The following is a 23,482-nucleotide window of genomic DNA, read 5'->3' on the forward strand; positions in this document are numbered from 1 at the left end:
TCCATCTGTCTGTCTGGCTACCTCTCTTTCTGTCTGTCTCTCTCTCTTTCTCCATCTCAGTTGGTTCTTTGGTTCATGTACGCGGAGTGAAGCCATCATGAGATTACAGGCTGACAATCTACCGAAAGGAACCTTCCTCGTTAGAGAAAGTGAAACAAGACCAGGTGAGTATCAAAACTATTCAATTAAACAAAGTACATTCAAAAGGGAAATTTGACAATGAAATTTATGAATCTAGGTTTAATAGTTATGTTTTAAAGGGGAAGTTCATCCTGTTGGTCTGATAAAAGCAGAAATGAAATAGAGATATATTGTCTGTTCAGTATGTCAAATTGTGTTTATTCTGTGGTTGATTGGAAAATTCTGGTGTCGCTCGCATTTACATTACAATTTGTTCTATGAAGAAAATAACTTGTATGTGACATATTTTTCGATCAAGTCTATTATGCTATTAAATAGATGGCAAGTCTTCCACACACCTAACCTCTACTGCTGTACTGAAAAGAAAGCATCGGGCTAAACTCGTCCTAATGAACAATATCATGGTTTTTTTTTATTGAAATTGTCAGGTACATATGCACTCACAGTGAGAGAGACGGACAAAGGTCGCCCACCGACAATCAAGAACTATAGGATAGATAAGACTAAAGATGGCAGCGAGCTCTTCTTTATCAATCCCCAGAGGAAATTCAACACCGTGGTTGATGTCGTCAAGTTTCATTCAAGTGAGTAGATCCATTGTTCTTCATAGATGTAGAGAGACTGGTTTTCGGTTTGTAGTTCATTCGCGTTTAGGAATGCAGTGTGCAGTTTAAGATTGTAGTTCGCTTCTATGAACAAGGAGGAGCACTACGTCAAGCACCTTGCCAAACCTCCATGCCATGTCACTCGTCTTTTCTGCAAGACTCCTGCAAGCACCTATTCATCACAGCCACCATAGACAAAACAATTGGGACTAGACTGAAGGAAAGATGCAAGTTTGACAAGTTGCCTACTGGGAGCTTTCTTGATACTCAAATCCAGCATCTTCAGTCTGTCAGGCACAGTGGCGGACCGTGATCCGGAGGAGACAAAGCATTGGAGGGGCACAGCATTGTTCACAAACAATACAGTGCCCCTCCAATCACTGTCTCCTCAGGGTCACGGTCTGCCACTGGTCAGGCATAATCTTGTCTCGGTCATCTTGTTGTAAAATTCCTATCATGAGAGAATTTACCACGCAAACAAACTGATCATATTTAGGAATATTTCTCGAAGTCAGATCGAAGCCTTCTATGGCTTTTTCTTTCACCAGGGGCCCGTCTTACAAGGAATAGTGATTGATACAATCAACCACAACTATGGAAAGCCAGCATTGTCAATTTTTAAGATGCATTTTCATTTGAAATGTTTTCTAGATACATGTACATGACGATATGAACTCATACATCCATCATTGTCTTGACAATGCTCTTTGTTTTTCCAATGACATTTGTGCACATTTCCTTTAGGAAAAAACAATGACAATGATGGAATTCCATAAAGTTGACATTGATTAAATCAATCTCAACTCTTTGTGAGATGGGACCCAGGACTACCACTAGGCATCTTTTCCTTCTAATCCTCCTGTATAAAACCTATTGGGAAATTAGGAAGGAAAAGATGCTGAGGAGGATTCCTGCAGTTGGACATGGATAAAAGGGACTGACTTTTATAGGAAGTTGAATACCTCAGAGCATTTTCTTGTTGTAGTTTTTTTTTTGTACAACAGGTCAACCAGATGGTCTGTGCTCTATGTACCTTGCCCTAAACAGGAGAACAACACATTGACTCTTGGACAACAACTTTGTAGATTGGTTATTAGGTTTTCCATGAAATATCACCCCAAAACACATTCTTCATTTCAAACCTTGTCTTTGTACACCACAGGTCAACCGGGTGGTCTTTGCTCAAAGCTCATCAAACCTTGCCCCAAACAGACCCCCAACACACGGACCCTTGGCCATCAGATTTGGGAGCTCCCTCGTTCTTCTCTCAAACTCGATACCAAGCTTGGTCAAGGGCAGTTTGGAGCAGTATGGAAAGGTAATGACCGCTATCATTGTCATTTAGGATACTGTATGGTAAACAAATATATCAGGCTTTAAGGAAATTACATGTATAGTGGAATTATTTATCTGAGGTTGGTCTGGCAATTACTATTTTTCCTGATAGTACATGTAGTTTTGCCACTCCAACCAAGGATTCATAATTCCCACTATACTTTCAAAGCAAACGCCTGATATATTTGTTTTATATCCTGCTTTTGATAATTCAGAACAAAAAACTATGCTTTGAGCTTGCAAAATCTGTTTAATTATGTTTAATGACCTACTTTTCTCCGAACCACCACGCTCAGCGCCAACGCATCACAGGACTTGCCAGGTGGAGAGAGAGCTGGCTAAATATCCCGTTTTCTGAAATGATGTCAGAATATTGGTATAGCAAAAAATATATTGAGGTCTGATGTCACACATCATAGTTGAAATATATTTGATCACATGATGGTATTTGAACCAATCAATATACAGGATTTAATCTTCTTAAGATATAATTTTGAATATTTGAGGTACACCTATAATAATTGATACATATACCCTTAACTCCATTTAACATTAAATTAAGTTCTGAAATTTTTGTTAATATTGAAGAAATCTTAGATATTTTTTGTTCAATGTTTCTTATGTCTCACTCAATTTATCTAACAAAGCCTGGCTTAAACATACTTTGTCTTTTAATGTGCTATTTTCAAATTGAAAAATAAGGAATGTAAAATCATTTTTCTGTGATTTTTTTCGTTCTAAGTATATACAGTATTGTACATGTATGTCAATATGATCGATGTTCAATTGCTTGCTGTAATATCTCCCATTGAAGAGATCAAGCACCCCGTTTATCAGTAATGTAGTCCCATGTGTTGATATTTAATATGTACTTTCTTGTAGGTATCTATGACGGCAAGGTAGAAGTTGCTGTGAAGACGTTACGGCCAGGAACGATGTCACCAGAAGCATTTCTCGCTGAAGCGAACCTGATGAAGGAGCTTAGACACGATAAGCTGGTCAATCTCTATGGAATCTGTTCTGATGAGGTATAGTCCTAGTAGCCCTTGGGTTAATTGCAGTACAATCTTTGGGTGAACAACAATGTCGAATGATTTTAAATCATTAAAATCTATGCCCTTTTTGAGGACTGGAAATCGTTGATCCGTATACAACGTCTAGATACGTATAATAGACGTCAGTATTCATTGACTTAAAGAAAAATTCTTGCTGTAGATGCCTTGTGCATTTTTGCTTTGCTTTATAACTATATCAATATCAGTTATAAACATATTTAAACAGAATTAAATGTGAACTTTAATGATGATGCAGTAATTTTTCTCATCATTGGTTCATGTTATAGTTTTTTAGTCCTTGTTCAAATATTTACTGACCTGTACATTATCAATCTTTTTGTATACCCAGGGCCCCTTTATTCACCATTCTTTACTACGTGTACTGCTCAAGTCATGGTACTATTTTGATAGAGCATTACATGTACAATTTTCATATGAACTAGAAATAAAGACAAGTCATTTCAGGAAAGCTGCTCATACATGTATAGGGGAGTTGTGTACATTATGTGGAATTGTCCTAGTTGTTTTCATTTCCATCTTTTCATTCTCTTTCATGTTCCCTTTTCTGTCTATCTTTGCCCTTCCTTTTTCATTCCTTCCCATCCCACCCCATCTGGGGAGTGTTTCTGTTTCATGACAGGACTTGTCAAGCCTATTATCTCACAAGTCCTGTTTTATCCGACAGTTACCGAAGTAACAGTACTTCTCAGCCAGTTAGAAACATGGAAAGTTGTCTGATCTGACAAGTTGTCAGGCAATCATGTTGATGAAATGCATTTCATGAAAAGACTTGTCAGGCGTTTTATCCGACGAGTCCTGATTTCATGACAATTACCACAGTAATGTTGCTTTTTAACCAATCAAAATCAAAGAAAATTGCCAGATCTGACCACTTAGTTAACAGCAGTCATTTATCACACAACGGTTGTGTGTGTTCATGTAAGTTTGGAGGTAAATGAGTAACATTTATTTCTGTATTTATTTTCATCCTGTTACATTACTCACAGGAGCCAATCTACATCATCACAGAATTGATGGTCAATGGGAGTTTACTGGGCTACTTACGAGAGGGAGATGGTCGTTTTCTTGGATTGAGGGAACTTGTCGATATTGCCGCTCAGGTATGTTAAAATGTAATTCTCAGGCAGCTTTACAGTGGAAGACCCTGTGGCGGTACTCTGAACATCGTCTCTTCTTCATATGTTGTCTTTTCTCAGAGATATCACAGAATCAAAATTCTGATGGATGCCATAATTTTGTCATAAAACTTTTCATAAATTTGTTTCTCTACGCGGTTCTTTAACGCGTATAATTCCAATATACGAGCAAAAGATGAGACAAAATTTATGACGGGATCTAGCAGTCATAAATTTTGTCATACATGTAGCATATCTTTTAGTACCAAATATCCTGATACCCAGCTGACTAATTGTCAAGCATAAAATGATATTGCATGTATTAAGATTAGATTGTGGTATTAGTTTCACTTCATCATTCATCTTCAGAAATATTTTTTCATGCTACATGTACAATTAGTTAGGCCCTACATGTACATATTAATTCCTCCTCTTTTTCTCTGATTTCCTTTTTTCCATCTCTTTTCTAAAAATCCTCCACATCTCCCTGTCTCTCTTTGTGATTAAGCACATCAATGTACGCGCAGTTATGCATTGCCGACTACTTTATTGAGGATACGCCCCTCATGCCAAGGGGCCTTCATATTGGTTAGAAGGGCTCAAACTAACGGTGATAGTGATTGGTATGCTTCCGAAAAGATGGGCGGGAACTTAGAGAGATATGACAGGGAAAAAGACAATGCTGAGAATACCGCTTTGTGGCAATCATAGTGGTGTCACATCTCGGAGAGAAATGACAAAATTTATGACATAAGTTGTGACAAAGTTCCAGAATACCACCCCGGTTTTTGATAAAAGTAGAAATGAATAATGATATTGGAGAAGATTGGTGAGATATCCATCAGAATTCAATCAATTTTTGTCTCGCTCGCATAGCAGAGCGAGACTAAAGGCGCCGCTCTCTGCCAGTGGCTTTGTCAACAACATTGAAATCTCAGCCACGATTAACCCTATCTAGGCCCCTCAATGAGCCGCACGGTATGTTTGCCGCGCAGAGTTTTTTGACCGCGCTGCTCGCTGACTTTTTACTTTCAAGTCTTGCGCAACTTTTGAGACCAATTTTGCGTCACCCGGGTACGCGGTTCCAAAATAACGCAACGTTATGTAAGTGCATGTCAGACCAAAAATTGCTCCAAAATGTGAAATAATGTACAAAGTCAATGTAAATTGTGTTTTCAACCAAAAATCATAAATGTATCATTATTTTTAGTTTTACTGGTCTAAATGTATGTATTTTATGCTGTTTATGATCTTAGAAGATTCCCCAACGAATTTCATTAAAAAAACAATGAAAAACAAAGGGTCCAAAAAACAATGAAATACATTGTACATAAGAAATTGCAAAAAACAATATAATACATTAGAAATTGATCTTATTTCACAATTTTTTTCATGTAAACTTGCTAAGAACACCAGAAAGAGTTTCTATGCCAAAAATTAGAACATTTGGAGCTTTATTTATGATGTTAGAGGAAAAAGTATGATTTCGCATACTAATTATGCATAAATTAGCATAATTACTTAATTACAATTCGCATGAAATAAATTACTATACAATTTCATAGATTATATCCCAGACAACCTCCGTGCCAATTTTCAGCGCGATCGCACGGTCGACGGCTGAGATCTCAAGGGGGGGGGCCTAGGAGGCCCCTCCGGCCTTATGAACTCCCAAAATACCTCTGCCTAGATAGGGTTAAATTTTTGAAATGTCATAATTTTAAACTTGGACATAAGGTCACATGATGAAGGTCATGTACATGTAGGGTCAATGAGCTTTGACCATGATTTGGGTATTCAGATTAAAATCTTAACCAATTTAGGTTTTTGAAATGTAATCATAACTTACATGTACCAAGTGTATAGACCTTGTTCATGAAACTTGGACATAAGTAATGTTGTAACCCGCAAGTGAAAACCCGAACCGTACCGTCCCGTATAATCCAAAAATTTCCAAGCGGGACCCGCTGACCCGTCGGGTTTTAACCCGCAAGTCAATTTATCTTTGAAAAATGAAAAATATTATTTCTGCAATCCCCACACTATACAGGCTCAAATCTGGAAAATATATGTCAACTTCTACCTAGCCTAGAGTGAATTTACTTACAATTTGCAAATTAGCCTTTTACTCCGGAGAGAAAATGTTTTTTGGGGGGTGACTTAAGTACTTCGTACCACGAAATGGATGCGCTATGATCTCGGAATTGAAAGCATTACGCAATTACCTCCTCGGATCGGAGCTAGCGAGCCGCAGCTCAGCGCGCTAACGTATAACTAGCGATAGCCCAGGCTGCCCAGCAAGGATCGGCAATGTTGTTTTTCAGTCCAGGTCGGTCGACACGGCGACTCACAACAATCATAATTACAATATTCAATTCTATGGGACCTTGTCTATAAAGTAATTAAAATTGCAATGAATACGTGGATAATGATACAGTCATTTTTTTTCTTCTCGTTTACCCCCATATTATTTCCTTCTGTTTTTGTATTTCATTCGATATGGCCGCTAAAACTCGATGTTCAGTTTCCCGTCGCCCGTGTTATGAAATTTGGCCCGCGTTTGAAAATCAAACTCTAAAAATAATTCATTGTTTTACTATTTTGATATAGATCTAGATGCAAAACTGATATAAAACATAGCTTTTCAGTCACATAATTATTTGTATGTCTTGTAAATACCTGTAAATCCTTTCTTTTTCTTGTGAATGGAATGACACTGCATGCTCAACCATACCTCGAGGGATGTTCGTGCAGGGAGCCCGCACGAACATCGAGTTATGGTTGAGCTACCTCAATAAATCCCAGGGTCTAGTAACCTCGCGTTGGTGAGTTATCATACGGCCTAGTAACATCCAAAATAACTGATCTTATTTGCTAAGTATAACTTATACCAGGGGATGAGGTAAATATCAGACAAAAAATCATTAAACAAAGCTTTAATAATCTGTTTTACAGGGCCGACGTGAGGCTCACGCACGTACGCATTGGCGCTTGTGCTAGCTAGCCAGTCTGAGCTCTGTCTCTCTGCCAGAGCTCTGGGGGACAATTCGCTCTGTAAAGGCCTCAATGATGGCGATTTTCTGTTTCAGACAGAGTTTATATTTCGGGTATATTATTCAAAACTGCCAATAAAGTTTGATGATTTCTTCATTGTCTTGTATATTTAATTTATTAATGAGTTAATTCTCACCAAATTTAGACTCCCCATTGAGAAATGCAATTTTCGTGGAGATCTGCGTTTTCAAAGAACTTCAGGAAAAGTAAGGGTATGTGGGCCTTCATTACATGGCCAATTAGTACTGGAATTAGATGGAGTAAGAAATTCATTCATATCCAAGTTCAACTCACAGTCTCACCCACACAAACACACCCACACCCAAGATTTTAAGCATGAAACAAACTTTAAAAATCCTACAATATTAAACAACAAGTAATAATTAATTTAATAAGTGAACAGATATTCTTCAAAATACAAAAAAGTAGTATTTGAAAAGAGCCCCTGAAATATTACCAAAAAATTGAAAATGGAGCCCCCGAAAAAAAGATTAATTTTTCCCTGGCTTCAAGTTCCACAGAATACAGTGCGTTAAAAGGTTACAAAAGGTCAAACTTTCATCTTCTGAAAAACAATAATGAAATCGGTTCCTCATTATGAGCTGGAAAAAATGGGACGGGAAACTCAACATCGAGTTTCATTGGCCCATGCGGTTGCTTTTGACTGCGCTGCATGCACTGGCGCTGGCATTTGAAAGAGCAACTCGATGTATTTTATTATGTTGAACTGTCTCAGACTCTGTCCTGTTCACTGTTCACAAGACAAAAAAATATGCCGGCATTTTTTAAAAGGAAATATCTACGTCTCTAAAAGAATCTGCCACGTAAGAAGCACATGATCTCAACTCAAATTTCATTGTGAATGTTTTTATTATGCGTCGTTACTTCTCCCTTTTTTTCGCATGACGGTCTGCGGGTTTGAGAATGAACTCGGCCCGGCCCGCAACCCGCGATCGGAGGCATACCGGCAGGTTAACCCGTACCGCAACGGGTGCGGGTTACAACATTAGACATAAGGGTAATAAATTATCATCATCTTGATTGTGTTTCAGCTCACATAATAAGGTCAAAGTTCGTTAGGGTCAATGATTTTAGTATTTCATATAAATTATAGTTTTCTTTTGAACAAAATTTTTCATCTTATTTGTTTTTGAAGTCAGCAATCCAATTTGTACAAACACGTTCAAGATATATGTGACTTAAAAGTCATTTCATTTTTCTTCCAGGGACAATAATTTTTGGTACATGCGTATGGATTACAATTTGGATGGGGGTTCTGGGGCCCGTTTCATAAAGGACTTACAACCATGGAAACCTTGATTCTTATTGGCTTCTGAGCACTGTTTCCACGGTAATTACCATAATGGCAAAGTTACAACAGTTGTAAGTTCTTTATGAAACCGGCTCCAAGTCACCTGTACATTTTTTTTTTTGAGCAAAAAATCCTTAAATTTCACTTTTGAAAATGAAAAAGCCCCCCTTCGCTTTCTTCAAAAATTTTGTTCACATCTTTCGCCCCCAGCAAAAAGTTTTCTGCACAAGGCCATGGTCCACATACTTGAATTCTATCATAAGCACTTTTATTGTTTCTTTCAAAAATCTATCATACACAGTGGGAATATCTTAAAACTCTCACTCCTACACCATTTATCAGGGTAGATTTTAGAAGAAAATAAATACATTGAACACAGTTTATAGCATTCAAAGAAAAAAGGTATTTATTGGATACTCCAGGCTAACCCCACGGCTAATAAAATGTTTGATACATGTAGCTCAACACAGAATACAATGTTAAAACTGCTGGTCGTGTCCATCTATGTAAATGCGCATGGCAAAATACACCACAAGTCACAACGATATCTGTAACTCATTTTGCATCTACAGTGTTGCTTTTTTGTATTAGAAATAAAATGTTGTGAATACGAAGAAAAAAAAGGAGAGTTTTCAGAGATGTAAGATAGATTTCCTGTATACCTATGCATGCACTTCTTTTGTAAATAGCCTTTCCAAAAGTGTTACTGTGTCTGATATACAGAGTTTTAATATGACATCATCAGAGTTTACATCAATCATTACTAAGTATTTGTTACAAACTTATATGACAAGAATATGAAAGTACAAAAGCTCATCCCAAAGAGAAAGAAAAATAAAGGCCTTGGCAAAACAAGTACTGTAGTAGGAATACTAGAGAACGAACTCATGAAACCTATTTGATAGAACAATTTGAATGATCATTTCTATGTCCGAATAAGCATGTAGCATGGTCCTTCACTCATATGTGCTGCATGAGAACAATCAAGAAGTACAAAACAAACAGGATGATTAGAGTGAATTGAGAAAATGCAAATCTTGATGGAAAAGTGAGTGATTTTGGTAGCTGTAAACTGTTATTGCAGATGTGGTATTATTTTATCAAGTAGAAATTTGCCCGAGATTATAGTAAAGATTAAATGTACTATAATTAAAGAACAATGTACTGTGAATGTTGAAAAGTAAAAACTCATCATTGAGAACTTCTTTCAAAGAACAATATCAGATCCCCTAAAACGTAGCTTTTTGATGTACATACATTTTTTGTAATAAACAAGGTTTAGATTACTTGTATATTGAAAACACTTTCTAACCAAAGGAAATTCATTAAATATTGTTGTATAGGCCTACATGTATACATGATCATGAAAAAACTTTAAAAACTATATAAAGTGAAGAAAATTGAGTAAAACTCTCCATCTTGCTGTTCTGTTCACTGATTTCATCAATCGATCAATTTTGTTTGGTCTCCGGTGTTGGCAATTAACACTGAAAAACATAGAGAAAAACATGAAATTATTCTATATTTACCCAAGGATTGTTGGCTAACATCAAGTCATGAACGAAACTACAAATGAAATTTTCCATATTTGTAAGCAATTCTCTTGGTAGCATGGACAATGTCTTGGGATTAATTTGAGTAGGACAACTTGAGAGGGATTTGAGTAGGACATCTTGAGGGAGATTTTAGTAGGACAACTTGAGAGGTTTGAGTAGGACAACTTGAGAGGGATTTGAGTAGGACAACTTGAGAGAGATTTGAGTAGGACAACTTGAGAGGGATTTGAGTAGGACAACTTGAGAGGGATTTGAGGACAACTTGAGAGGGATTTGAGGACAACTTGAGAGGGATTTGAGTAGGACATCTTGAGGGAGATTTTAGTAGGACAACTTGAGAGAGGTTTGAGTAGGACAACTTGAGAGGGATTTGAGTAGGACAACTTGAGAGAGATTTGAGTAGGACAACTTGAGAGGGATTTGAGTAGGACAACTTGAGAGAGATTTGAGTAGGACAACTTGAGAGGGATTTGAGTAGGACAACTTGAGAGAGATTTGAGTAGGAAAACTTGAGAGAGATTTGAGTAGGACAACTTGAGAGGGATTCGAGGACAACTTAAGAGGGATTTGAGTAGGACATCTTGAGGGAGATTTTAGTAGGACAACTTGAGAGAGGTTTGAGTAGGACAACTTGAGAGGGATTTGAGTAGGACAACTTGAGAGAGATTTGAGTAGGACAACTTGAGAGGGATTTGAGTAGGACAACTTGAGAGAGATTTGAGTAGGACATCTTGAGAGAGATTTGAGTAGGTCAATTTGGGGGATTTGAGTATGACCACTGGAGAGAGGTTTAAGTGGGACAACTTAAGAGGGAATTGAGTAGGACCAATATGAGAGTCATGGCTAAATTGAGTCCATAGTAAAGACTACATGTATGTAGATTTCAAAGTGGCAACTGTGTATTATGACAAAGGGGCAAGGACAACTTTCCCATAGGTCATGTACTTGATTATCAGGGATTTGTGTTTTTCTCCTTATTAGTACCCATTTCCCGGGATAGTAATGTAAATATAACCCAGGTTGAGTATGTTTAATGTCCTCATGAAAGAAAAATATAATTTGTAGTAAACTTTTGAAGCAAATAAAATTTTAGCCATTTCATGTTTTTGAAGTACATAACCCAGGTTGAGTATGTTTAATGTCCTCATGAAAGAAAAATATAATTTGTAGTAAACTTTTGAAGCAAATAAAATTTTAGCCATTTTATGTTTTGAAGTACATGGAAGAGTAGTCCTTGCCTTTACATCACTATAACATCCCATGTGCAGCCAATTTGAAGTCTCCATGGGTAGAGTGATTACCAATTTTTACAACTTTAAAAATTCATAATTTTTGTTTGTCCGATATTGTTCAAACTTTCACTTATCAACTTGTCTGAATTTTGTTAAAATAAGTTTTTATTTGGGTTGAATTCCCAAAAATGTCATCACTTTATTTACCTATTTCATGAAACTTGGACTTAGGGTAATCAAGTATCACTGATCATGGTGCATGAGTTTCAAGTCACATGAACAAGGTCAAAGGTAAAGCAGTAATGAAATGGCTCCACACCCATTTAAACTGACCTGGGAGGCAATGGGGCCTTCACCGTATAGTTCAAAGCGGAGACTAATACGGCCTTGAGCAGTGATTGGCATCAGACGCACATAGCGGCAAAACTGTGGTTCCGGCAGATCATTCTTCACTACAGAGTGTTGATCATTATTTCCAGTGAAGATCTTTGATGCAAAAGGAGTAAGGATCAACATATTGTTTTCATTATTGAATTAGATCACATGTAGCTTCCCCCCTCCCCCAATGGTGTAACATTTTATGGAAAGATTAAAAGAAAGTTAAAGGTCAAGTCCACCCCAGAAAAATGTTGATTTGAATGAATAGAGAAAATTCAAACTACATGTAGCACAACGCTAAAAATTTCTAGAAATCGGATGTGAAATAAGAAAGTTACAACATTTTAAAGGACATTTTAAATTTTTGCTTATTTTTCACAAAACTTTGATATGCACAACTCAAATGAGACAGTCGATGATGTCCCTCACTCGCTATTTCTTTTGTTTTTTATTATTTGAATTATACAATATTTCATATTTTATAGATTTTACAATAAGAACCAACTTGGCTGAATCATATAGTATAAACAATGCTCATTCCACATGCTCAGGGAGGAATTACTTGTTGTTTCACTTGATAATGAGGAGAAAAATAGAATATCCCTATTTCATATAATAAAATACAGAAGAAATGGTGAGTGGATGACGTCATCAGTGTCCTCATTTGCATACCCACCTGGATATATGCATATAACTGTTTTGTGAAATAAAGCGAAACTTTAAAATGTCATAACTTTCTTATTCTACATCCGATTTTGATGAACTTTTTAGTGTTATGCTTGTTGGATTTATCTCTTTTTTATTCACATCAACTTTTTGTTGGGTGGACTTGTCCTTTAACAAAGCAGGAGTGTTCATTTTCTCTTTGAAATTGATAGTGAACCATTGAGGTTATGAGGTCAAAAGAGATTGGGGTGTGAGAGGTCATTCTATACAGGTTTATTTAAACATCTCTTTCTCAATACAACTCAACCGAGTGAGGGGTCAATTTCAAACTTTATTCATATATGCGTTTTTTTCTTATTTACGTATTGGTATTAGCAGGTACTTGAGAGTAGATTGATATGCTACTCAATAAAAGAATGACTTCAGGGGAAAAAACATGTACAGCCTTAATCCCTGCTTCGCCGTAATGGCAGCCCGCTATTAAAGGCATAAGATAGCGACCCTTATACACAGTAAGGTTAAGTCCCTTGCTCTACGATCAAGCCTTTGTAAGGCCATCTATGGCACCGTGTTTTAGCATCCTTTCAAGATTCTGCAGTCCAAACTCACACTTTTTAATATCCAAAGCATTTTTGACATGCACAACTTCAGGCCCTTCTAGCAGGTGTTATGTTGACCTTGTGTGCATTGTACCTTATAAGAGCTATGAGTGCAAAAACTACCAAAATCGGATGGGAAATAAGGAAGTTACAGCTATTTTTGCAAAAACAACATATATGAGTGCAAAAACTACCAAAATTTGATGGGGAATAAGGAAGTTATAGCTCTTTCCGTTCAACTTTTAGTTAAGGGATACTTCATATATAACAAGTTGTAGCTTAATTATCTTCCATTTTCGGTAGATAGGGTATGTATCTTTGGAAAGGGGAGATTTTTGTTTCAGTTCGATGTATAGCTTCATAGCGCACAACTGCGTACATTTGCTCAAAATTTACCACAATTCAGCACTCCAACCTTGGCTCCGAGTCTCCCAATCGCCTGCCCTAGCGGACTGGTAAATGGCTTCCTATGCTTTCGTGATGGCCGTATTTGTCATTGAAATTCTTGTCGATATCAGGATTTCCTAGCGGTACTCTCTATGATCTGTCTCGTTATTGGGAATTTTCATCAGATATGTACATATTTACGAAAGAGCTTCTAAGCCCATTTGAATATAGAAAGTAGTTTCGAGACAACTTTGCTTGTTAAATGGTCAAACTATGGAGAGTTAGTATTGGAAATTCCATGTCCATAAAAATCTAGATCCTAAAGACAGTACATGTACTGTATAAACACCTCATAACTATATTTTCAGCAGATTTTGGCAAGTAAATTGTGGAGATAACGGATGATTTTTAGCTTCAATTTAATGTATCATTTGAATCATCTGCGCCTCAAAATTTGGAATAATTATCTTCTGCCTAGATTAGTCCTCTTTTCTGATTAAACAGTGCCATATTTTCAAATAGATCTCTAAATCTAAGTATCTTATCAAAATCCCGTAGAACTGCCAACTCCATAATTTTAGGAGTGGAAAAAATGCCATTCTGAGGAAAATGGTAGACAAAAGTATAAGAAAGAATGAGCAAAAGTAATAATGAAAGAAAACCATAAGTTAGGTATAATGAGAGGAAGAAGGAACAAAATGGAAAGAAAAGGAGAAAGGATGAATGAAAGAAAAAATACATCCCACAAAATACAGAGGAAAAGAAAAAAGGAAGATTGTAAGAAAGTGGAACACAAGAAGTTAAGAAAGAAGGAAGAAAAGAGTGAAAGAATAAAGAAGGAAGTGATTTGTGTTGGGTGTTTTGGAATTGAGTTTTCAATCATGATTCATGTAGCTGTTTAAATTTGAAAATTGACATTGAACACACCCTTAACCCTATCTAGGCCGGGGGGGCCTCCGAGGCCCCCCCCTCAACAAATCGCGCGATATTTTTGCCGTGCGAAATTTTTTGACCGCGCTGCTCGCTGAGTTTTTACTTTCAAGTCTTGCGCAACTTTTGAGACCAATTTTGCGTCACCCGGGTACGTGGTTCCGAAATTACGCAACATTATGTAAGTGCATGTCAGACCGAAAATTGCTCAAAAACGTGATTTCGTGTACAAAGTCAATGCAAATTGTGTTTTCAACCAAAATTCATAAATGTATGATTATTTTTAGTTTTGCAAGTCTAAATGTATTCATTTTATGATTTTTACGATCACAGAAGAGTCCTCAACAAATTTCATTGAAAAAACAATGAAAAACAAAAGGTAAAAAAAAACAAAGAAATACATAAGAAATTGCAAAAAACAATATAATACATAAAAAAATGATTTGATATCACAATTTTTTTCATGTACTCTTGCTAAGGACACCACAAAGAGTTTCTATACCAAAAATTAGTACATTTGGAGCTTTATTTAGGGAGTTAGAGGAAAAAGTATGATTTCGCATACTAATCACACATAAATTAGCATAATCACTTAATGGCGATTCGCATGAGATAAATTACTATACAATCTTGTAGATTATGTCCCAGACAACCCGAGTGTGAATTTTCGGCGCGATCGCGTGGTCAACGGCCGAGATCTTAGGGGGGCCTGGGAGGCCCCCCCCCCGGCCATAGGAACTCCCCAAATACCCCGGCCTAGATAGGGTTAATAGTAGCTTTCAAACTCACCTTTTCAGAAGCGCAGTACCCTGAATAGTCGACACGTATGGTATTAAAGAATATGCCATCGGTGCTGCATGCTACCTTGTAGCTTGTAACCCAATTTGGATACTGTGTGCGTCCTTGTGTTGCCACCGATGTTATATTGTATATGTCTAATAGATCCACCTGCGAGGAAAGAAAAAGTGTTGCACAGTTAAGAGTTACACTTGGAGCGAAGACTCAGATTGGCGCGGAATTATCTGAAGGACGTCTGACTGGCACTTTTTGTCTCGCCCTCCAGAGGTGAAGACGAGACTTAAGGATCCAAATGTCGTCTGTCTGTCACAAACATTATGACACATGACTCTGCAACCGTAAGTCACTTTTCAACCAAACTTAGATGGAAGATGTACTTTTTGGACCTGCATGTAATGCTGCAGTCGGAGGTCACATGTTAAGGTCAAAGGTCATTTTGAAGTCAACATTAACATGTTGAAATTTACCTGCAAGACTCTTATGACAAATGTTATTTCACAATTAACTTTTGATACAATTTTGTTGCGTGCCCTTGCAAGTCACTATATTTCTAGTCATTTTCACAAGTGGGCCAGATACAACATCGCTTACCGGTATGCCTTTTCATTTTTTTAAATCGTCTGGGATTGCTCATTCATGGTTACATTTTCTAGTTCAATTTTTGTCTCGCCTGCATAGCAGAAGCGAGAAATAGGTGAACATTTTCAATGGCAGTGGCATCGTCGACACTGAATCGTTGAAACGTAACTTTAAATTGAACATAAGGGTAATCACCTATCGCTGAACATCTTTCAAGAGTGTTAGGCCACATGATCAATGTCAAAGGTCATTTAGCATTTATCCCTAATTCTCCCGGGGGGGGGGGCCATAATGGCCCCCCTCGACAATTTTTGTGATATATCTGCTGCGCAAAATATTTGACCTCACCGCTACCTGACTGTTTACTTTCAAGTCTCGCGCAAATTTTGAGACCAAATTTGTGATGCCCGGGTACGCAGTTACAACATTACGCAACATTATGTAAGTGCATGTCAGACCCAAAATTGCTCATAAACATGATTTCATGTACAAATTCAATGCAAATTGTGTATTTAGCCAAAATTTATAAATGTGTCATTATTTCTACTTTTACTGATTAAACTTAATTAATTTTGCCTTGTTAAAAGAAATGAAAAAACAAAGAAATACATAAGAAATTAAAAAAAACAATAAAATACATAAGAAATCGGTCTTGGTACCAGAAGTGTTTTCATTCACAATTGTTAGGAATGCTATAAAGAATATTTTCACCAAAAAATAGCATTCTAGGAGCTTTATTTAGTGAATCAGAGCATAAAGTATGATTGCATGAATAAATTAGCATAATATAAAATAAAAATATATGAATTCAGTGAAATTTACTATTGCAACTGCAGAGATTACGTCATTCTCTACCATCATGCAAATTTTCGTTGTGATCGCGCAATCCGCAGCTGAGATCTTAAGGGGAGGGGCCATAATGCCCCCCCCCCCCTGGAATGACAAGAATCAAAATACCCCGGGAGATTTAGGTTGAAAAAAGTTAAAAAGCAATGTTATTTCTTTTCTCAAATATTCAGATGCCCCTATCGTGTATAACTTTGATACAGTACGTATCATTCTCAAGTACGTGTATCACAAATAGATTTGTGAAATTTCAAGTCACTAGGCAAATGTCAAAGGTCATCTGAGGTCAGTGACCTTGCTTTCTTTCCTGAATTTACCCCCCTAAAAAAAAAAAAAAAAAATTATAAAAGATTATTTCATCTTCAGTTGTTTTCTAAGGCAGCACTGCTGCGATATTGAATTGGAAAATGCAGAAGAGACTGCCCGGGGCATTCCACTCATTTTACCACTTTGTGAACTCATCCTGGCCAACCAATAACAAGTATGAGAGACCAGTATTACATGTGACTATATCCTACATAGATTAAATCTTGTATAGTGATTGCTTCAAGTACATGTAACATCATGTGACAAAATACATGTATATTGTAATGTAACTACATGTACATGTATGATGTTCTGTGATGTTAGACCTTGCTATATTTTTTACTAGACGAATACTCTGACGTCATTGTTGTGAAAATACTGAAATATGCAAAAAGAAAATTGATGAAGTCGCACTTCAGTATTTTGTCGCGATATTCTGTCCAATTGTGTCTTCATTGTCCCATCTAACAAAGAGTTGTGATTGATCCAAGAACTAACCTCAACTATATAGAATATAGAAATCCATCGGTGTCATAATTTTTCATACAGGAAATTTGCACAATGTCCTTTTGTAAACAAAGAGGATTATACTGAACTATTAAAAAAAAAAAAAGCATGAATATAGGGGAGACCGGGGTTAGTTGAAACATTGTAATTTTCTTTAAAGCCTGTAAAATAAATTCATGCAATACTGCCCTCAATTTATTGCTATTGATAATACAACTTGGCGTTGTGGCGTGCGCCTGTAATCCAAGCTGTGGGGAAGTTACAAATTGAAGCAGAGGATCGAGGTTCGAGCCCTGGTTACGTCTTTCGGATGGTGACGTTAAAGGTCGGTCCCAGACGTAAAAAATCATTTCTGATTGATACATGTCTGACAAAACTCAAACGCACACACAGTGTTGAATTATTATTGCAATAAATCAAGGGCAGTGTTGCATAAATTTATTTTACAGGCGTTAAAGAAAATTACAATGTTTCAACTTAACCCATGTTCCAACTAACCCCGGTCTTCCCTAGCTATTATGTACATCATTAGCTAGAAAATATTTTAAATAAACATGAATTTTAGAAGTTAGTGTTGCTTGCTGTCCAAAGTTGTGATTGATCAGAATAATCGCAACTCCTTGTAAGACAGGGACCCGGGCCCCGTTGTACAAAGAGTTGCGATTGATCCAATCAATCACAACTATGGACAGCAACCAACGTCAAAATCTATTATGCATGTTTGTTCAAAATATTTTCCATGATTTATATTCATTCTTTTCTTGAAAATTCACTGTGCTTCTCTTTGTTTACAAAGGACATTGTGCAAATTTCCTGTAGTAAAAATTATGACACCGATAGATTTCCATAGACTTACGATTTTTTGGATTAGTAACTCTTTGTATGATGGGGACCTGGGGAGCATTTCATCAACATTTTTGTCCGACAAGTTGTCAGATCTGACATCTTTCCTTGATTTTGATTGGCTGAGAGGCAGTGTTACCATGGTAACTGTCGGATAAAACAGCACTTGTCGGATAAAACGTCCGACAAGTCCTTTCATGAAACGCTCCCCTGATCTCTTGTAATATCTCTTACCTTGATCCACTGTTTGTCATCGGCTACTCGAGCAACCCAACCCCCACTAAATCCTCCTTTATGTTGCATGTGTAAACGAGCCCTCTCTGGGCCACGGAAAGCGTCCCATTCACTAGAAGCAGTGAAGCTGGTTTCTGGTATGGATTTACTCTCGATGCCCAGGGCGCGAGGGTCACAGTTGGCTGGAACTTCAAGCATACACAACACTGAGAATATTAAGTCTGAAAATCATTATTTAGGTTGATTTTATGAACATGGATAGCTTTATGTGTGTAACAAAACCCTAACCCCCCCCCAAAAAAAAAATAAGAAGAAAATATTAATGATAATGATGATAATAAAAATGATAATGATAACTATTATAATGATAAAAATAATGATGATGATAAAGAAATAAAATAAAAATAATGATACATGTAAATATGGGGGATATCTTGTTCTCACAAAGAGCCTTTCAATAGGCAACTAGATAAATCGCAAACAAATTGTTGGCATTACTCCTATGTGTTTAAGATCTCATGCTCAATCTGTAATGAAAATCATAAGTCAGAAAAATTGGTACCAGTGGGACTCGACATTCCTGCAATCTAATGCTTTTTGGGCAGCGTCTTAAAGGACAAGTCCACCCCAACAAAAACTTGATTTGAATAAAAAGAGAAAAAATCAACAAGCATAACACTGAAAATTTCATCTAAATCGGATGTAAAATAAGAAAGTTATGACATTTTAGAGTTTCGCTTCATTTCACAAAACAGTTATACATGTATGCACATCTCGGTTGGTATGCAAATGAGGGAACTGATGACATCACTCACTATTTCTTTTGTATTTTATTATATGAAATATTTTTATTTTCTCGTCATTGTCATGTAAAATGAAGTTTCACTCCTCCCTGAACACATGGAATTCCGTTATTTTAACATTTGTGCTTCAGGCAAGGAGGTCCTTAACATCAAATTCATAAAAATTGACATATTGTATAATTCAAACAACAAAAAAAGAAATAGTGAGTGACATCATCGACTCTCTCATTTGGATGTAACTGGCTCGTTCATATAACTATTTTCTTAAAATAAGTGAAACTTTGAAATGTCATAACTTTCTTATTTTACATCCGATTTTGATGAAATTTTCAGCATTGTGCTTGTCTGATTTTTCTCTATTGATTCAAATAAACATTTTTCTGAGGTGGACTTGACCTTTATCCACCAGGGTATTCTGGTTCACGCCTAAATCATGATAAACTGGAATTCAAATACCCTGGTGGTTAAGTCGCTGCCTGGAAAGCAGTAGACGACAGGTTTGAATTCCACTTGTTCCAATTTTTCTGACTTTTGATTTTCATTACAGATCGAGCATGCGATCTTAAACACATGCAGTAGGAGTAATGCCAAAAATTTGTTTACAGATTATTTCCTCCTATTTAAGCCTCTTTATTTACTACATAAACTGCACTTTGTAAAGACCGTACCTGTACATTGTTTCATATCGTTGTTTCATTTTTACGGCTATGATGTCATGATTATTTTATGCAGTTCTTATGCACATTACATCACTGCCATTGGAGGGATGGGGTTAACCCTAAAAGGACTGGGCTATTTGATATGTATTGAGGACTGGGAGGGCCATGATGGCCCCCTTCTGATCTTGGCCGCTGTTCTCGCGATCGCACCGAAATTTGGCAAGCATATTCTTTACAACATAAACCACAAGCCAGTAAAAAAAATATCTGAAAATAATATTTTTTTATGAATGAAATATGCAAATTTATTCATGAAAAACATTATTTGCATATTTAACATCCAATGTCACTTCAAATTTTCTTTTTTTTTCAGATGTCATCTTTGTAATCTAAAGGTGTCCACAAAGAAAAGTTGCAAAAGCCAAATTTTTCCTCATGTATTACTTTGTTATTGGAATTTTTTGCGTATTTTTTTATCTTTTATTTTTCATTGTTTTTAATTGAATTACATTTAACAACTAAGTTAAACACTAAATTAATTCAGCAGACCTACTAGAACAACAAATAATCACACTTTTATGAATTTCATCTCCCATAGACTGAATTTGAATTTATTAACAAACTTCCCCAAGTTTCCGCTCTGTTATCAATGGATACATTCAAACTTCTGCAAGTATTGCTAAGTGGCTGCTTCTTTTGTTAATTCCTAAGACATTTCTCAACCATTGAAACTGGACACACTGAATTTCACTTCTCAAATACAACTTTGAATTATCATTTGTAAGCTCCGCTAACTTTTTAAAGTTGACGGTAAAAGTGCCCCATACCTCCGAACCATATAAGAGTTTTGGCCATATTATAAAAGAGTCAATTATTTGTGATGTGTGAAGGTTGTAACCAAAGGATTGAAATAATTTGAATAATACTCTCTTGGTTTTATCTGCCAGATTAACTCTGACTTGTATATTTAAATGAACTGCAGTAATTGAAAACCAAATCTATATGTTGCATGTTTACAACTTCAACGTTCTGACCGTTCACCTCCAAAGCCTGATCTTTCAAATTTTTTCCATTCCTTTTACAAATCATCATTTTTTTGTCACATTCAATAGCCAATTATCACAGTAAATACCAAGTATACCTAACATTGTTTGCATTCCACACCTTGATTTTGATACCAATACAATGTCATCTGCATACATTAAACAGTTGACTAACTTTCCATTCAACTCAACTGGATCAGTGTCAGTAATTCCTAACTCGTGTTATGCCGAGGTTTTTACCTGACTGCTAAGAAAGCACGAATGCCTGTGAGCAAGCAACCAGGGGACCAACGGTTAAAGGAAAATGAAAGAATGTGATTAGACCACATAAATCACTATCTGCCAGTGTATAGTCAGTAACCCTCGGTGTAGCACCATAACATGTAAAATTTCCATTCGTGTCTCCAAACGTACGACCACTTAGAATTCGGAGATCATTTTTACATAACTCCAGAATATCTTTTCCCCTATAGTTTGGGGGTCTACAATCCTGGGGAGCGTTTCATGAAAGGACTTGTCGGACGTTTTATCCGACAAGTCTTGTTTTATCTGACAGTTACCATAGTAACAATGCTTCTCAACCAATCAGAATCGAGGAAAGTTGTCAGATCTGACAACTTTTCGGACGAAAATATTGATGAAACACCCCCCTGGTTTCTTCTATCCATCAGATTCAAATCATTCTCTATTCTATATTGTGGTATTAATCGACCTATGTTGTACCCAAAGTATAAAAATGAGCCATTTTTGGCATGACATTGTCTCATATGAAGTCACGTGGCATCGCGATGCTATACCCGTATGTCGCGGATTTGGTCTTGAAAGTTGCGCGAGACTTCAAAAAAAAGTCATCAAATTTTGCAGCTCATCTTTTTGTGTATCGGAAATATCGCGCAAAGCGTCGAGGGGGGGGGCATCATGGCCCCTAGTCCTTTTAGGGTTAATGATTGTTCAACTGGAACGAAGCTTGGCAATCCAATAATCATACAGATCCCCATGCTTTCTATTTTGAAATTATCTATAGCTCCATGTGGGGTGCGATTGATGGGGGCAAGAAACGGGACAACCTAACTTTTTCAATTTAGTTACAGAGGTAACATCTCTCTCTCACTCTCCCTCTCTTGCTTTCCACTTACCCACCCACATACACATTCACAAACATGCAGTTATAAAACAATTTTATCAACCTCCTTTCCCCCTTAAAAAATATTTGATTAGACTGAAAGCCAGCAACGTCAACAAGTAAAATGCATGTTTGTTCAAAAAAATTTCTAGATATTCATGTACATTCATAAATTCATTGATTTCTTGACAATTTGATGTGTTCTTTTTTGTTTACAAAGCTAGACATTCTGCAAATTTCATGTAGAAAAAATTATGACACTGATGGATTTCCATAGAGTTACGATTGATTGGAACAATCGTAACTCTTTGTAAGACGGGGCCCTGGTCTCAAAATGTTACAAGCAAAAGTAGCACCATCACATCTTCAGCCATAATAATGAGAAAAACCACTTACCATAAGCCACAGACAGAAGAAGAATGATTGAAATTGGCTTGCGGATAGACATCTTGTTACCTGCATGAGAACAGGATAAGGTCCGTAATTATTAACCATATCAGACATCTGAGCAGGGCAACTTTGAAACATTATTGCCTGTTTAAGACTGGGATCAAATGGCCAGTCAATAAAATTCCAATTGTTTATCCAAGGGCCCAATTTATTGCCCGCTCAGGAAAATCAATGAGAAAATGCGTGGAAATGTGGCGGGCAATAAACGGCAGCGCTTACATCTGGGTATTCTACGCGTTTTTGTACGCGTCCTTGAACTGCGCAGTGCGTCATTATGGTAATCAAGTTGAGACAATGCTTGATATTGCGTCCCTAGGCCAGGGACGCGTCATTTCAATTATGTCACAAGGGTGAAGTTCAGAGGCCCAGTTTGCTCAACATGAGAAACTAGATTTTCATTCTAAAAATTCAAAATATCTTAATTTTTACGATTTTTGCTCTAGATGTCTGATTTGGTTAATAATAGCAATATTGACTGGCCTGGGGGCGAAAGGACATATATCGCCCTCACTAAATTAATATCACCCTCGTCTACGACTCGAGCGATATAAATCCTAGTTTGGGCGATATATGTCGTATTGCCCCGAGGCCAGTCAATATTGCTTTATTATTGTTATTGTAAAGTCTGGTTTATCCAGGGTAGCCTCATCGGTGAGGGCCCTACTACATTAAAACACATACAAAAGAAAAAAAAGCAAAGGACAACGAAATTAGAACGATACAAAAAGAATAATGTTAAGCGAGTTGTGTCATAACGTTGGTTAAGATCTACGGTTTCTCCAATAGGATGAAATAAACGATTGTAAGGTTGCTGCCTTTCTTACTGCAGATGGAATATTATTCCTCAGAATTGAACCTTGTACTGATATATCCTTTTCTTTCCCTTCTCTTGTTTACGCTTTTGT

General features: G+C 36.7%; 1 protein-coding gene across 1 annotated transcript in view; it reads left to right on the forward strand.

The window, feature by feature from the left end:
• LOC121430693 (tyrosine-protein kinase SRK2-like) overlaps positions 1-23,482 on the forward strand; it is a 57,783-nt gene that overhangs the window by 23,072 nt on the left and 11,229 nt on the right. Inside the window, exons 5-9 of the mRNA XM_041628043.1 lie at positions 61-164; positions 570-725; positions 1,909-2,064; positions 2,964-3,109; positions 4,144-4,257. Of these exons, the coding sequence (XP_041483977.1) occupies positions 61-164; positions 570-725; positions 1,909-2,064; positions 2,964-3,109; positions 4,144-4,257 (676 nt within the window). The remainder of the gene's footprint in view (positions 1-60; positions 165-569; positions 726-1,908; positions 2,065-2,963; positions 3,110-4,143; positions 4,258-23,482) is intronic.

This window comes from Lytechinus variegatus, chromosome 17 (assembly GCF_018143015.1).
Source record: "Lytechinus variegatus isolate NC3 chromosome 17, Lvar_3.0, whole genome shotgun sequence".
In the NCBI taxonomy this organism is placed as follows: domain Eukaryota; kingdom Metazoa; phylum Echinodermata; class Echinoidea; order Temnopleuroida; family Toxopneustidae; genus Lytechinus; species Lytechinus variegatus.